Below are 17,712 nucleotides of genomic sequence, written 5' to 3' on the forward strand. Positions count from 1 at the left end.
TTGAAGCTCCCATTACACTATAAACTGAGTAATAACTAGTCATAATATAGCTATGTAATTACGTGTATATGTATGTACGTAGTCATATAGTACAGAATAAATTCCATTTTTCATTAGAAAAAAATGTATGGGTATACATAGTTAATGATATTTCCCAACACGAGAAAAAGGTGGCGTAGTTGATTTTTTGACTGACTGACACTTCAGATGGTTATGTGATCGTAGAGTGAAAAAATAACAGTACTATATATAACGTATTAGTACGATTATTGGCGGCTATCAGAATCTATATATGTATATATGTATGTAAATATAACTCGTGGTTGCAGATTTTTCACATAAGATTTTATATACTTTATTCAATTTTATTATTCGTTTGTCTGTTAGCATAATGCTTTTAATGTCGTAGCTTAACTAGCTTTATTCAATATTGACCATTTGACAAATACTACATTTAATACTATTATGGAGTTCACAAGTCGTGCTATTTTTCGTAATTTAATAATCTGCTATTGAGTTGTGAAGCGGAACATGTGAGCGCATACAAAAAGCGCTTAATCACTACAAGTTTTAATTAATAATCATTGTATTTGCAATGTTCGCCTTTGCGCACATCAGAAAAAAGTGAAAACAGAAACAGCTGATCGAACAGCAAATATAAATATTACATTAAGTTGAACTGTGAGTGGCGAGAGTGCTGTAGTAAAAAATATGAAATATATAAAAATTTTACAAGTAACCTAAAGAAGTTTTTAACTGTACTAATACTATAACACCATTATAGCAGTACGATAAATAGCACTACTTGAGAATACACTATATTATGTAATTTGCATTTAACGACAATATCAAATTGTTCATAATCCAAATCGACGACTTTACCAATTATGCATAAAAATATATAATAATACAAAACACAATAAAATTCAACTGTTCGTAAACTTACAACTATTTATCACTATGAAAACGTAATGAGTACAAAAAGCAGGATAACATTTCTTTCGTTAGGTTGTAATGATTTGGATTGTGAACATTTATACTACATTAAATGCATGAAAATAATAATACATAAATAAGTATATTGTAATATCATTAAGCTGTTAGCGGCACCTTATGCATGCTTTGTATATTTCGCCACTAGGTGTTTTGAGTTCATAAGTTTATACAAAATAAGCGGGTTATGCGATTAAGTAATTATATTTTTTCAAACTTCTTTATAGTTGTTATTAGTTCAAAAATAATGTATCGAAATTTTAATTAATTTATTCTTTTTTGGAATGCTTTTTTGTAAGTTCAACCGAAATTTCAATCAAATTATATGATTTTGTTGCAAATGATCAAAATTTGGCGTATAATAAATATAAGCTCTCAGACACTTACGTTGAACGATATAGGCATCAACTACATCAAAGTCAATAGTAGACGAAAGAGAAAATATAACATTCAATAAGCATTATACAAAAATCGCTTAATCGCACAACACAAACAAACAACTTTATTTTAATACTATTTAATTTTGTTCAGCAAATCCATGGTTTTCAACACGTTTGTGAGATTATTTATCTAGTATGAGATTATTTAAATTCATTTAAATTCCTTTACATCAATGCATGCATATACTACAATACCAAATAGTAGTTACTGAAGTTTATAATGATATAACGATAACAAAAGTTTTGTCCGACATTTATATATTACAACAAAACTCCCTATTCATATTAAGTATTATGAACTCATATATTCGAAAGGTATGTACAGTATATTCTTTAATCCTTTCTAACGAAAGCCATGTCGATAAATAGAGAAATACACGCTTCCGAACTAACTTTCAATTTCATTGAATATTCTGTGCACAAAATGTACTCGACTTATCATATACTGGCGAGCATCATGCTTACGCCCCTTTTGTATTAGAGATAAAGTTGTATTTGAATTATTCTTTGTTTTTGTTTTAAAAGTACTGCTATTTTTCGTGTTTCCTTTATACATTTGGTTTTCTACTGATTATTATTGTTTTCCTTCAAACATATTTTTAAGCAAACAAATGTTTATGTAAAAATAATAAATTACATATTTATTCGCATACATAGGTTGCAATTGTAAAACAATTTTAGGTTTCAACTTAAAATATTATGCTTGTATCGTTTTATATCTGATCGATTTCAACGAACTTTCAATATTACATTTTATGTTTCTATTATAATCCTTAACGAACAAACATTGCGATTATTATTATTTTGTGAAACTGTGGTTTGAAATAGTGTGGTTAGAATGAATGGCAAACAAACAAAAAATGTCAATCATTCAGTGGTGGATCTAGTTATTTAACGCGATTTTAAAGATCCGCATATTTTCGTATCACTTTCACACACGCACACACGGAAAACTAAATTTGTAAACAAAAACTGCTCACAATTTGTTATGCTAATGTTTTGCAAAAGCTATACATTTGTTCACACATTTGTAATTTTCTTTCATATACTCTTTTTATGTATATATTGATAAAAGGTGTTGCCTTTAGATTTGTGAATTGTGCTAAATAGGAGATAGTAATTTTTTATTATAATTTTCGTTATGTATTTTTGTATCTCTGCCTGTTTTTTGCTTAATAACAAAATGACCGGAGCCTATGTAAGCGCTCAAGTAGTGTCTTAATCAGTTTAGGTTGTTTTTTTATTGAATATTTACTTTTTAGCCTACGCATAGAAGGTTGTTCATATTTAGTTTTTTAAAATTGATCTGAAAGTAGATCACATATTTCGCGGGTAACGGTTTCTTTGCTAGCGCGTATAGTAAGTCGAAACATCTGCAATTAATTCAAAATGTAGATTAAGAATATTACAAAGCCATAGAAAATAATAAAACACAAACCTGCGCTTGTTTATTCGGTTCCAGTCGCAACAGACAGCCCACCTGTTGCGTTTGCGTGTGTATAATGCCCGCACATACCATATTATCGGGATTAGGGTCCACATTGTCCAATAATTGCATACCGAATCCCATAAGCTTATTGCGTGCACCCGGCAGATCCAATGGCTGCTGTGCCTTGAAGACCTTTTGTGCTCTTTGTTGTTCGCTGTATAATACGATCATATGGATATATAGTTGATTTTTTTTTTAAGTAACATAGGGGCTCAACTTACCCGCCTAAATTTTTCCATCGTGCGAAAAATGACTCGCCATTCATTTCCGTGGGCTCAAAAAATTTATTTAACGTCAGTGGCAACTTTATGCTGAATTTCTGTGGCACATTATTATAGCGGAAATTCACCTCGATTGTGGGTGCATCCGCGTAGTCCTCAATGCATTCAGCGGTGAGTAGTTGCTGAATTTGTGCGCCAGCTTCCAGTGTGGGGTCAACGGGTTTTACTTGGACATTAAGCTTCAATGCATCCTCTGCACTCCATTGGAGAACTGGCATAAAATTCTACATAACAAATAATATTAATTAAGACAAAACTAAAAATTGTCAATGTAATTACCGTCAAAGGTATTTGTGTCTTATTGCCATAAAATAAGCCTAAACGCCCAAGGTTTTGTCGAAATTCACTCTTTACACCGATTTGCAGCATTTCATTTTCAAAAAGCACACCATTATTCTTGAAGAGGAACTTTTTGGTGTTGTAAGTCGCCGCATTGTTATTGCCATAGATATCGCCTAATACATCGATTAAAGTTCCACTACCTCCAGTGTTATTCAAACCAGCTGGTGGTGTACTCAAACCTAACAAATCTGCATTGGCATTGCTATTTACTCTGTGGTAAGATATAATTTTTGGAACAATGTTAAGCCTTGAACAAATGGAATCAATTATGATAAACGTACTTGTGATTTACGATTACGTTATTCTGCGCCATCGCATTTGGTGCTGGGCTCTTTGACTCGCGTATTTCATTTTCGGGCACACGGCCAGGTTTCTTCTTCTTCAAAACGGCCAAAATCGAACTTTCCCTCTCGGGGAATGATGGCATCTCCTCTAGCACAGTCGCCAAAACATCGGTCGATGCCACAATACTCAATTGCAAGTATTCGCTTGCACGCTGTTGCAATTCAGCATCCGCGGAGCGTAAATTACTATGTTGACGGAACACTTCCTGAATGTTGGTGCGTATCTCAGGGAACAGATTTATAAATTTAATGTAGGTGGATAGCAACAATGCGCGTGTCATAGGCGAGCAAAGGTGGTATTTCGAGTGCAACAATTTAAATTGTACGAGCGGAGCGGAGCGTGAGTCACCAGCGATCAGATTGCCAAATTCGCCTAGTATATATCCGCCTACTTTAACCATATTTTCATGACAAGCTGGTGCCTGCAGAGCTTCGAAAACAGTTTTGGCAGCATAGCCTTGAACTTCTTCCCGGTTAATTACAATCTGTATGACACGATACCACACTTCCTCGGAAACGTAATCGCCAGCAATACGTATAAGATTGAGAATGACATCCACATACCTATACAAAAGAGATATTTTTGTTTATATTTTCTATTTACAAAATCTAAGTTTAGGGTATAAGGTATTTCCCATGTATTATTTTAAATTTATTTGCTTTTGCGTACCAAGTGTAATCAGTAGCGTATTTCTCAGCCAATATCGCCACTTTAAGCACCATTTCTTCGCGTATGGAGTAGTCAGCTGTCTCCAAGTAATTGAGCATTTCTTGTACAATTTCCTCAGCATTGCCACGATCGCACATGGCATACAACAAATCCACAGCCATTTGACGCACCGAAACGTCCTTTTCCATCTGTAGATAAATGAGAAAAATAGTTATAAAAATCTGTAACACTATACAACTGAGCTCATGTTGTCTTACCTTCATAGATAAAATGACAACCTCCTGATGTTTCTTTACTTCTTCATGGGAAAACTCCGACGTGGCCAAATGGCACATTGACTCTAATGCCAAATAACGCAAATTCGTCTCGCGATTACTCAAAAACTGTCCCAATTGATTGCAGGCACGAACCAACAAATTCGGCTCACTATCACTATGGATAATTAAGTTAATAGCCTCGAACAAGACTGCATTCTTGGCATTCGAATGTTGAACTTTTTTACTCTTCGGTGGCTCCTGCGCCTTATTCAAAATAGTCTCCAGTGTTTCATTCAAACGTGCTCGCACACCAGGCTCTTCAGTAACTGGATTGTAGTTTTGCAGCAAGCGCAATAACTTCACCGACAACCATGGCGCTGGCACAAAATAATATGTGTAATCTTGTAAATCCGTATAACTGGCTGTAACAATGCGTGAGAGACGCGAAACAGCTAGATTTACGCAACCTTTATACTCCTCTGGATTGCGCTTAACAAGAGCATCTATCAATGAAGTGGCCGCTGTTACCACGCCCATATGTTGATCGTTGAGCAAATGAATGATGCGCGAAGTCCACTCGCCGCCTGGTATTATATCTGGACTGGAACGGAATAAACGTAGAAGACAGAGCGCCGCCGATTGTTTTACAACATCCATTGTGTCACTGCAGTGAATAAAGGAACATAATGACGCAACCACAGTTTACAAGAGAAGAAGATACTCACCCCGATACCAATAACTTTGGTATCTCATTCGAGAATGATTCAGCCATATCTCGACTACCAATATTAGCAATACACTGCAGTGCCAAGTTCACATGAACAGGGTTACGGGATTGCAAATCATTTTTGATCGACTGTATGATCAAGCGTATTAAATCGCTATTGGTGTTCACCAAGACCGAAATGAATAGGTAACCCTTAAAATATATTATAATAAGATATTTAATTGTTAATTATACTTAGTTCATAATACATACAATTTGTTTTTCGGAATATTTGTTTGAAGAGAGTAAATTGACCGCCTCCATGTGGCCAAAGTCGATGTCATGTCCCAATAGAAAAATAAACAATAGCTTACACACATATTTTTTCTTTTGATAGCCGTCGAGCGTCTTGTCGCCTTTGAATTTGCTACGTATATTGGCGAGCTCCTTATTGATGCGCTTCACTTCGGCCTCTTTACTTTTACCTGTTAAAATATATACATACATATATTACATTATTAAAAATTTATGAGACTCTTTTTCGCAAATTAGACTTTTACTTCAAAATGAAACTGAAGTTATTATAAATTCATTTGAAATTTTCAAAATTAATTATATTACTCGTGCGTATGTGTGTATAATACTTTACTAAAAATTTGCTAGTATTTTATAAGACTTTTTACGAGTTATATGACTTTCAATAAAATAATTGAAGTCAAAGTAAAGTAATTTTTGTATATGAAATAAATTGAATTAAAATAAATGTGTACGGTTCATACGAAGACTGTATACGTGTATGTATGTTGGATGCAAATGTAACAAACATTCGTTTGTCCATTTGCTATCACTCAATTAAAATGCGTCCTCTGCATCGTGATGTGCCAATCAATTCTTAAAAACTTAGCGCCAAGCAGTACCAGCCACTTACTACGGTCGCACAAAATTTGAACCAACATATACATAATAAAGCATACGAACAATTGTTTTCCTACGGGAAATTTCTCCGACCGTTTACGAAACCGAAAACACACTTGCAAATGTTACTGTAAATCAGTGATATGAAAATTAAAGCGAAAAATGTCGCTGACCAGCAATTGCTGCAACGCTTTATTCTATGTTTTAGATGTGTGTTTTTACGCCCCTGCGATACGAACACCATTTAAGTAAAATAAATTGCTATGTGTGCACATGTATGTATGTACGTGAACGCATGTACATACATACATATATACTTATCAGAGAAAGCAATGTTCGATTGTGTTGGAAAGTTTAAACGCTTTCAATCATACAATAACTTTATGAATTATCCACATATTGAGAAATACTTACAATTTCTTATATCCGATATAAAAACCGCTAAACCTCTCATACCGTCCCCCCGCACAGGTGCCATTGTGGTTAATTTATTAATTTTCGCCGATTTACTTCAAAACCTCTGCGATAAGAAACCTTTACTTTTGTGTTCAACGACAATATTCCGTGAATCTTGGTGATGCTGCAGAGCCCACTGCTAAGATTTGAGTTTCAATGTTACAGTGAATACGAACGAATATTTACAAAAGGAAACTAATATGTAAATCGCCGGTGTTTATTTATGCAGTTGAGTTCTATGCGATAATACCCAAAAGGCGAAACTTACGTAGTCCGCCTGGGAATATTGGTTTCGATGAGCTCGTTAATAAACGCAGAGGCTGCCGCAATGAAGGCAGATAAGAAGCCCGCCGAGTTGCTTTTGCTTGACTTTAGTTGCACCCGTTACTAGCGATTGGCTGATTAACAAAAGCAGTGATTCGCTGTGCGTTAAATCGGTATCTTTAGAGAAATAGTAAAAGAAAAACAAAGATAAATAAATATTATGTAGTGTATTTATTACAACATAATTCATTACGTTAAATTTTAAACGAAAACCTTTTTTATATATGCAAATAAATATATATAGTGTATATATTTACATAAGCGGACGATTGAGTCTGATATTGACCCCATAATCACCAACATTTGTATATATAATTTATAAATAAATAATGCATGCAATTCTTTGCCAAATATATATAAAACAGTTCAACTTCGCTTTATTTAAATTTGTTTTTTACATATGTAGTATATAGTAGTACGTACATATCTTTCTAGTACATATGTACATATATACTAAATGTTTTCTTAATATTTTCGTAAAAGCTCGTTCAATACAGCAAATGTTACAACGACAACAAATGATTATGCACTTAAATGATTTTCTCAACTAAAATATAATATTATCATTTTATTCAAAAAAAAATAATGTTATTTATTCTAAGTACTCAGTTGTGCTCTAAAGCAATTATAACATCGTATCATTGGGGAAGATTATAGCATAAATAAAATTTTAAAGGGATAGAAAATTTATCGGTACTTGAGTTTTTGTAAAAAAAAAAACATTTTCGCATAAATAATTATGTGTTAGTTACAAATATAAATTTGAAAATATATTTGTTATATACAAAATGTAGTTATTGATATTTGGATTTCGTATAATTATTAAAAAAATACAGTTAATACATCTATCAACCATTATTTCCCAATTGTAATTTTCATTAAAATCTCTATATAAACAATAAATGCAATGTGACGTTGGCACAGTTTAATATACCTTACTATCAGCCATATTTTTATGCATATACATCTGCAAGCAAAAGAATGCAAGTTGAATAATTATTCTTTCAAATTCAGCTAAACGATAATTAACCGGCTTTTTAAGGTAGAACATTTCAATTTCAAATTTTCTGATAATTTAAATTTTTGCTTAATGGCATAAATTTTATTCTTTTATATAGCAAGAGCTATTTTATCGCTTTACTAATATGACTGACTCTATCGACTTTTAGCTAAACGCCCCTAACTGCTTAAGCGATGACGAAGGCGAAATAGTTGTAATAAACCTATATTTATAGGATGGACACTTTCAATTAATTTGTACGGCTTACTTTTGATTTATTTGTTCCAATTGGCGACGGCAATTTTAACAAATTGGTCTTGAATTAAGATTTATAGAAGATTGCAGCATCGAAAGACGAGACACCGATCGCGACTTCGACACGACGGCTTCTTTAACAATAATTTCAATTTCTTTCTGCGACTCTGGCGTATTCGGTCAAAATGGGCGTAGCAAAACCACTTTTCTTATAGCTTATATATTCATGTACAACTGTTTAATTAATTCACTTTAAACGCCATTAAATATTTAGCTAGCTTATTTAACAAAATTTCTGCATACAATACAATACAGCACTACTGAAAATGAAAATTTTTATTGATTTTTCCTTACGTTGACTTTTTACACAATCTTCTCTGATTTCGCTTTTCCTCAGCAGTGCTGCCCTTCTACAAATATTTGCAATATATAGAAGTCACAATAGACCGGCGCCTACATCTCGAAGTGATGCCCAACTTTTGTGTGTTGCATGAAAAAAATTTAAATAAAATTGTATGAACACAAACATAAATAATTAAATGTAAAAATATAAATACGTCACAAGTTGGATAATATTAAATATATCTTGATTTATTTATTAGTGTTACGTATAATTACGCTAAATGCTGAAGATTCCCATAATGTGATATCAATTATTTTGCGTTTCACAGCTAACTTCATGACGTAAAATAAAATAACACGTCAAAAATGCAATAAGTTAAATTCACAGGATTGATTAATTTTGGCTTTTGTATATTTTTAATTATGCATAAACCTAAATAAATATCTCTAAACTTTACATGATAATAACGTATCATAAACGTGAGAAAAAATTTCGAGGAAAATATTAGTAAAAGGATATTGGAAAAAGTCTGAACATTGAGAGCAAAAATGAGTTTTTCCAGCGACGAAGTAAACTTTTTGGTTTATAGATATCTGCAAGAATCTGGTAAAATGTTATATTTTTCACTAAATAGCACAAAATTTTTAAAAATGTCAACATTAAATAGGTTTTGTACATTCGGCTTTTGTGTTTGGTGTGGAATCTCATATTTCACAAAGCAACATAAATGGCGCTTTGGTACCACCGGCTGCTCTTCTCACTATTCTTCAGAAAGGCCTGATGTATACAGAAGTTGAATGGAGCGTTGGAGAAGATGGTGAAGCTGGACGTTCAGTTGAAGGGTTAAGTTTAATTGATGCCGTTATGCCCGAAGTAAAGCCACCAAAACCAGCAGCTGTAAAATCAGAACCTGGGAAAGCCAGTGCGGACAGCAGTAGCGCAGCTGCATCGTCAACGACAACAGGTGGTGTTGTAAAATCGGAAGTAAAATCCGAGGGTAATACTCCAGGAGCTTCAACAAACAATGAACAAAACTCCGGAGGAGCTCCATCCGCATCTGCTGATTCTAATGAAACTGATAGTAATACTAATTCAGCTGCAAATAGTTCAACGTCTGTTGCACCATCCGTCGGAACTGCTAATAGTACAGCTGGGACAACTAGTGACGCATCTTCAACTGGAAATAAAAAGGCCAACCCCTCCGAAACAACATCTGGCAGTTCTTTAGCCACAAATGATCTTACAACAAATACAAATGTCAATAACGGCATTAACGCGGGTACTAACGCTAATGTCAATGAACCAACAGCAACCACGAATTCAGTAGTAACCGGTTCAACAACTGGAACAAATATTTCAGGAGCCGGTACCACTACTACTTCAAGCGGTAGTGCTACTAATAATAACCCTGCTCCAGGCAGCTCTGATATTTTGACCCAGATACAATTGGGTAATACTACTTCATCAACAGGAACAGAACCAATGGATATCGATCAAGGAATTGAGATACCTGCCTCTAAAGCAACAGTTTTACGTGGACATGAGAGCGAAGTATTCATATGTGCCTGGAATCCCAGCAGAGACCTTCTTGCAAGTGGTTCTGGTGATAGCACTGCACGCATATGGGATATGTCTGATGCAACCAGTAGCCCTAATCAATTAGTTTTACGACATTGCATTCAAAAGGGAGGTGCAGAAGTTCCAAGCAACAAAGACGTTACATCATTAGATTGGAATGTAGGTACACGTAAATGCTTAAAAATTATATTGCTTGCAAATAAAAATGTACACATTTAAAAACTTACATTTTTGTAGTGCGATGGCACCTTGCTAGCTACTGGCAGTTATGATGGGTACTCACGCATATGGAAAACTGATGGTCGCTTAGCATCAACTCTCGGTCAACATAAAGGTCCAATATTTGCATTAAAATGGAATAAAAGGGGTAATTATATACTATCGGCTGGTGTTGATAAAACTACTATAATTTGGGATGCTTCTACTGGACAATGCAACCAACAATTTTCTTTCCACAATGCACCCGCACTCGATGTTGATTGGCAAACAAATGTATCATTCGCTTCGTGCAGTACTGATCAACGTATCCATGTGTGTCGTCTTGGCTCAGATATGCCCATTAAAACATTTAAAGGTCATACTAATGAGGTGAACGCTATAAAGTGGTGCCCACAGGGTCAATTGCTTGCCTCCTGCTCAGACGATATGACACTGAAAATTTGGAGTATGAAGCAAGACAAATGCTGTCATGATTTACAAGCACATTCTAAGGAAATCTATACAATCAAATGGTCTCCCACTGGACCAGGAACACAAAATCCTAACACGAATCTAATACTTGCTTCCGCGTCATTTGACTCCACCGTACGTCTATGGGATGTTGAGCGTGGTACATGCATTCATACTCTTACGAAACATACAGAGCCTGTCTATTCGGTAGCATTTAGTCCAGATGGAAAATATTTAGCGTCAGGAAGTTTCGATAAATGTGTACATATTTGGAGTACTCAGTCGGGACAGTTAGTACACAGTTACAAAGGCACAGGTGGTATTTTTGAGGTCTGTTGGAATTCCAAGGGCACTAAAGTGGGAGCCAGCGCTTCGGATGGTAGCGTTTTTGTGTTGGATTTAAGAAAAATCTAGAATTTAGTTTAAATATTAGCTGATATATTAACAATTATTATAAGCATTTGAACATTTTATATTAAAATAATGAAACATTAAAAGCATTAGCATTAAAAATATATTTTTTTGCTTTGATGTAGATTTCAAGGCACAATGATTAGTATATTTTTATAATTTTGTAAAATAATATATGCAAGGCCCACAACATTTGCAGATGGAAGTTTCCAGAACTACCGGTTAATATTAAAATTGCACCACTGCATGCAAAGCAGCAGGCTTACGGAGCGGGCAGACAACTAATACTGTTCTGAACCTGCTAATTTTGGAGATTACGGAGTAATGTTATGCATCTTCCTAGACATCGAAGATGCTTTTGACAACAAAAGGGTGTAAGCCTTGCTAAGAGATTGTGCAGATCTAACCCCGTTTGGATTGGTAGGTGTTAATCTTTGTTTGTCGTCATTGGAGCAATGCCTTGCAGCAGGGTTGCTCCGTATTCACCTGACTCGTGCTGGCATTGTGTCCAACCCGGGCCCGGAGCCATCCAAACTCCACCTCGGCCAGGTGTAACACATGCAATGGATGGAGACATCTTAAGAGCTGCTCAGGCCTTAAGACTCACAGGAAGTGGACCACTTCGTGGCCCCATGTTGCCTACGCAATACTACGATATCAGCATCTACAGCCGCGGCGCCACTCACCCCGAGTGACCAACAGAGGACTTCCCCGGTCCCCAGGAGCTCAAGCAGGCAACATAGCTCCCACTCTGACTCACAGTACGACAACCGCCCCTGCGGGTTCTGCAACTGCAACAAACACCACCTACACGCGACTCCCTCACCCCCAGGATCACCAGAAACCAAGTTAAACAACCGCTCAGATCTTCTGAGTTGTGCCGGTTACAACTTTATACGTAAGGATCGCGAGCGAGATAATGGTGGTGGCCTAGCCTTCTTATTACACAACACCCTGCAGTATCGTCTAATCGATGAAAACATCGACTGCAGAGATACTACCCTAGAATGTCAGGGTATAGGTATCCGGTCAGGCGATGTCGAGGTCTAAATATTTAATATATACATCCCCCCAGTTCCATGTTGCCCTACACGATAACACCCGAATATCGGCGCGCTACTTCGTGGTGAAAACCGTCTGGTACTAGGCGACTTTAACGCGCACCACAATCTTTGGCATTCCTGCCTGTCAAACGATCGTAGGGAAATGGAAGTGGCGGAACAGATTGACGAGTCGACATATTATTATTATTATTATTATTATTATTACAATAACGCCAATCAGCAATATACATTAAGAGAAACAAATAAAAAATGAAAAATGTAGGTAGAAGGTAAATGTGTATATGCAGAGTACTATGGTGATGGTTTCTGGTTGTGGCGGGCAGCAAATGGAGTCCTTGGTTAAACAAGCAGATGTTTCTTAGTATTGTTTATGAAGGCAGAGTATATATCTCCGTAGAAGTCAATCACACCTTGAAAAGAATTGACAGATTTGGCCAGTCTATTCAGAGGACCGTTGATCACATAATTTTTCTTGGAGTTGGAAGTTTTTAGTAGACGATTACGTCTAAGTAAAGTGCCTACTGGGGCAAATTCAAAGCAGCCAAGAATGTCTGGAGCATCAATAATATTATTGACAACCTTGTAATAGAAACTAAGATCGGCAACCTGTCGACGTGCTGATAGTTTATTGATACGAAAGCTCTGGTAAATTTCATCAGTGGAGTAAGTATGTGTAGACGATGATAATTTATAGGCTAACGACTTGCAGAGTTTACGTTGAACCTTTTCCACTTTGTCTATAGATGCATTAGTATATGGAGACCAGATGACTGAACCATATTCAAGGATAGGTAGGACTAGCGATTGAAAAAGTCTGGTTACAGAGTAGGGGTTGTTGAAGTCTTTGCTGTTTCTTAGGATAAATCCGAGGGTTTTAAATCCCTTAGATGTGATTCTATCAATGTGTTTAGAGAAGGAGAGCTTGTTGTCAACAATGATCCCCAGGTCTTTTATCTCATCAACCTCTATGATTTCCTGATCCTTGAGTTTGTATTTTGCAGGAATTGGTGAGTGTGAGCGAGTGAAAGTTATAGCGGCGCATTTGTTGATATTAAGATCAAGATTGTTCACAAGGCACCAGTTACCAAGAGAGTCAATATCATGCTGTAGAATTAGGATATCTGACATACTAGCTATGGGCCTGAAAATTTTGAGATCATCTGCATACAATAGGTGATCTGATATGATATTGTTGCCAATGTCGTTTATGAATATATTGAAGAGTACCGGGCCCAAATGAGATCCTTGTGGTACCCCAGATGTAACGATATATTCGAATGAAAGATGGCCATCGACTCTAACTTGTAGGCGTCTACCCGTAAGATATGAATGGATCCAAGACAAAGCACTACCTCCAACACCATAGTTGCTCAACTTGTGCATGAGTATATCATGGTCAACACGATCAAACGCCTTGCTAAAGTCTGTGTAGATGCTGTGAACACAGTTTCCGGAATCCATAGCATTTAACACCTTGTTAATGTATATGAACAAATTAGTAGTTGTAGATCTGCCCCCAGTAAATCCATGTTGTCGAGTGATTATAACGTGTTCGAAAGACTGCAGTAGTTGTGGTAGCACCAATTTCTCAAACAACTTAGCAAGGGCAGACTGAATACAAATAGGACGATAATTGGTGACCATAGCTTTAGATCCATCCTTATGTATTGGAGTGATATATGATAATTTCCATGACGAGGGGAAGATACCACCACTAAGTGATTCACCAAATATATGCGTCAACGGTTCGCAAAGACTGATCGCGCAGTTCTTTAGGAATAAGTTAGGTAGACCATCAGGTCCAGCACCTTTTCTAGGGTCAAGTGAAAGGAGTAATTTAAGTACTTCGTCATATGATACTGTCAGATCGTTCAGGAGTATGTTCTGAGGTCCCGGGTTGTAGGTAGCTGCAGCAGCGCCATGGCGATTGTTAGGTGCGTAAACACTATGAAAGAAGGAGGCAAAGAGATCACAAATGTCAGGCCCGGAATTAGCTGATAGATCATCCCATCCCATGGAGGAAGGTATGTCACTGCTAGAACGGTTTTTGTCTTTGACATAGTTCCAGAAGGCTTTGATGTCCGATTTGAGTTTGGCTTCAACATTACTCACGTAATTTTTATAGCACTCAGAGCTCAGTGATTTGCACTCAAGTCTCAGTTTACTGAAGCAAGAGTAATTGTAGTTGGTACGTCTTGTCTTGTACAACGCATGCGCCGACTTCTTCAATTTAATTTTGCGAATGAGATCTTTTGAAAACCAGGGTGGATAACTGCTGTGTTTATAAGTATATGCTGGAACGAACTGGTTAATCCCTTCAAAGATTTTAGCGTAGAGATAATCAAGCTTACTATCAATTGTGCTGAGTTTATATAAATCGATCCAATTTGTTCTCAGGTAGAAAGTGTTGAGCTCAGCATAGTTGGCCTTTTTGAAAGAGTACGTAGAGGAGTAGATAGGAACTAGTCCAGGCTGAAAGTTGAGCGTGATATCTAGAGCGGGATGATATGTGTCTTCAGGAACCAAGGCAAGCGAGTGTTCAGGAGAAATGTCGATGTCGCTGAAACATAAGTCAAGGGCTGAGTTGTGAGCATTGAGAATGTGGTTGCGCTGTGTGCAATTCAGGAGCGAATAGCAGTCGTAAAGTAGTTTTTCACAGTCCGCACGAGGAGAGCTGCTAGGGAGGTTGAAATCACCAACTATCAGTAAGTCAGATGCTTGGTGTTTTTCTCTAATGAAAGAAATAGTGGCCAGGTGGTCAACAAAGATGTCATAAGGTGACTGAGGAGGTATGTATACACAGCCGATGATTAGGTCACGGGATGCACCCTTCACCCTGATGAATATTTGCTCTAGGTTATTATTTTCAGTAGAGATTGGCTCAGTGTGTAGATAACGTTTGCATGCGATAAAGACTCCACCACCACGTACTTTATGATTAGCATGAGATGTACGATCTTTACGGTAGATATTATAAGAAGAGTCAATGACTTCTCCATCACGTATAGATGGATGGAGCCAGGACTCAGTGATGCATATGATATCAGACTGGTTAGACGACGTGTTGGTCAGAAATGCGCAGAGTTTTGTGCGCAGACCTCGAACGTTCTGGTAATATAACTGGATGAGAGATACTTTCTTCTTGTTCGTTGTGCGAGCGAAAATTCTTCTTTACAATCTTAGGCATACCATGGATATACTTTATAGTCATACTGTCGTTGCCGCTTTTTACTAGAGAGTCAAGTTCCAGTCGTAAATCTTTTAGGTGCTGTTGTTGAGAAGGGGTAAGATCAGCTTTGAAAAAGACTGCAGTGTTACTATTAGGTGGTCTGTATTTGATAATTGAGAGCGCATCATCAGCTGAGCGAGTTGTAATATGTAGCGCACGTGTACGACCCGGTGTATGTCGGCCTAGTCTGCGTAGCTTAAATTCAGTGGCAATGTTCGAGAGACAAGAAGGCAAAGCGGCTACTAGATTTGTCCTGTCGTCATCCAAACGATCTTTACCCATTGGTTTGACTGATTCCGGGATGTTTAGAGCAATTACATTGACTTTACGGCGCTCACGTTCCAACATTTCAGTGAAGATATCTTCCTTGCTCACTGGTAAGTCAGGCTTGGCATTGAGTTTATTATTAATTTTATTCTCTACTGATGAAAGCCTATCGTTAAGGGCAGTACATTTATTAGCGAGTGTTGTATATTGTTTAGACAGATTGCTTACCTCATCCTTAAGGTTATTTACGCTACTTACGAATGACTTTTTGAGATCTTCAAATTTGCGGTCATAGTCAGAGGTGAAGCGATCAAAGTACTTCTGGAAGAGACTTTCCATTTCATTAGCTTGTGGCGAGATGTGTGTTAAAACTTCATCATCAGATAAGTGGCTGTCACATGTCCTAACACTGATATCATTGCTGCAGGATGAACAGTTCCAAACCGACTCCTTTTTCTTGATACTGATCGCTGTGGCCTTAAATTCCACAGATGAAAGGCCTGTACACCTAGAGTGAAACCAGAGTTGGCAAGCAACACATTGGATGCTGGACTGTACACCATCTCGTATCAGCTCAGAGCAATAACCACAAAATTGTGATGTTGTGTTTATTTTCTTGGGTGGCATTATTTATCGATGGATAGCACAATTTATATGTAACTAAGCAATTACTGTAGCCCTCCTTTATTTACGACGCACTGCAAACGGACCGCACATCAGCAATGCACCGTTGCCGTATATTTTTTTATTGGTTTTCTTCACGTTTTATGCTTTTATGTTCTTTTCCTTACATATAGTTGTTGTTTGCATCACATGCCCTCGTTGTTGTCGTGCTCAATGAGAAATACCGTTTGAAGTGACAAAAACTCTGTTTAGAAAAATTAGCAGCAACTTGTTTGCTTATGTACGCTTTATTAAATCTTTAAATAAAACAAAACTTTTGCGGTAGGTAGTATTTTTAACTCTTTAAACGTTGTTGGCTTTTCATCAATTTTAATTTTGGTTAATATACATTTGAGTTGAAAAGAAAATTGTATCGCGCAAATTGCCGTCTACACACGTCCGTTCGTATCGAGCTCCTACCTCATTCTGCACAATGAATGACGAAGCCCCAACCAGAGTTATGGGCACCTGTAATAGCTCGCCCGATATTACCATTGCTAGTGGTGGTCTGATAAATAGCATAACCTGGCGACCTATGCTAACTCTCGCATCAGACCATCTGCCCATAATTATCTCGATCGAGAAACCTCCCGATTTTGTTTCTGTGGACAACCGCACTTTAACAAAGCTAACTGGGTCGGCTTCACAGAATTCACTGAGAGCACCTTCAACGCTCTACCCTTATGTGTTGGCGAACGTCGATTCCGCAAGGTGATCGCAGCAGCTACCGCTCGCTTTATCCCGGCTGAAAGAATAACGGAGGTCCGTCCCAATTTCCCAGCCGAAGCAGCCAGTTTAGCTAATGAGCACGATACCTTACGCCATGCCATTCCCGGGGATCCCCGAATAAGGGATCTCAATTTAGAGATTCGGCGAATGGTAAACCATCATAAGCGGACGAAATGGATAGAGCACCTGAAGTCCGCGAGCACCACCAGTATAGATGGCGAAAAGTGTACAGCACCACCACAGCACTTAGCGTCATAAACGCTCGGATAGTTCGTGGCCTCAACCAG

The 17,712-nt window shown here is 37.1% G+C and overlaps 3 protein-coding genes across 7 annotated transcripts in view; 2 read left to right on the plus strand and 1 right to left on the minus strand.

Moving 5' to 3' along the window:
- LOC126754039 (dual specificity protein kinase splA) overlaps nt 1–17,712 on the plus strand; it is a 588,793-nt gene that overhangs the window by 458,879 nt on the left and 112,202 nt on the right. The window lies entirely within an intron of this gene.
- LOC126754040 (AP-2 complex subunit alpha) lies at nt 324–8,924 on the minus strand. 5 transcript variants are annotated; one of them, XM_050465903.1, is made up of 12 exons: nt 8,486–8,877; nt 7,162–7,334; nt 6,852–7,029; nt 5,796–6,007; nt 5,542–5,735; nt 4,817–5,480; nt 4,560–4,747; nt 3,827–4,453; nt 3,483–3,756; nt 3,144–3,427; nt 2,872–3,076; nt 324–2,806 (listed from the first exon to the last, which is right to left on the minus strand). In XM_050465903.1, exons 3-12 carry the CDS (start codon nt 6,913–6,915, stop codon nt 2,729–2,731), a joined length of 2,790 nt encoding a protein of 929 aa, XP_050321860.1. In that variant the 5' UTR covers nt 6,916–7,029; nt 7,162–7,334; nt 8,486–8,877; the 3' UTR covers nt 324–2,728. The 5 variants fall into 5 exon arrangements, with proteins under 5 accessions (XP_050321860.1, XP_050321857.1, XP_050321856.1 ...); XM_050465900.1 differs by having other exon boundaries at nt 6,852–7,032; XM_050465899.1 differs by having other exon boundaries at nt 6,852–7,334; nt 8,827–8,924.
- On the plus strand, nt 9,128–11,623 carry LOC126754044 (F-box-like/WD repeat-containing protein ebi). The gene is made up of 3 exons (XM_050465907.1): nt 9,128–9,421; nt 9,483–10,552; nt 10,631–11,623. The coding sequence occupies exons 1-3, from the start codon at nt 9,364–9,366 to the stop codon at nt 11,474–11,476; spliced, it is 1,974 nt and encodes a 657-aa protein (XP_050321864.1). The 5' UTR covers nt 9,128–9,363; the 3' UTR covers nt 11,477–11,623.

Source organism: Bactrocera neohumeralis, chromosome 3 (genome assembly GCF_024586455.1).
Source record: "Bactrocera neohumeralis isolate Rockhampton chromosome 3, APGP_CSIRO_Bneo_wtdbg2-racon-allhic-juicebox.fasta_v2, whole genome shotgun sequence".
Classification (NCBI taxonomy): Eukaryota; Metazoa; Arthropoda; class Insecta; order Diptera; family Tephritidae; genus Bactrocera; species Bactrocera neohumeralis.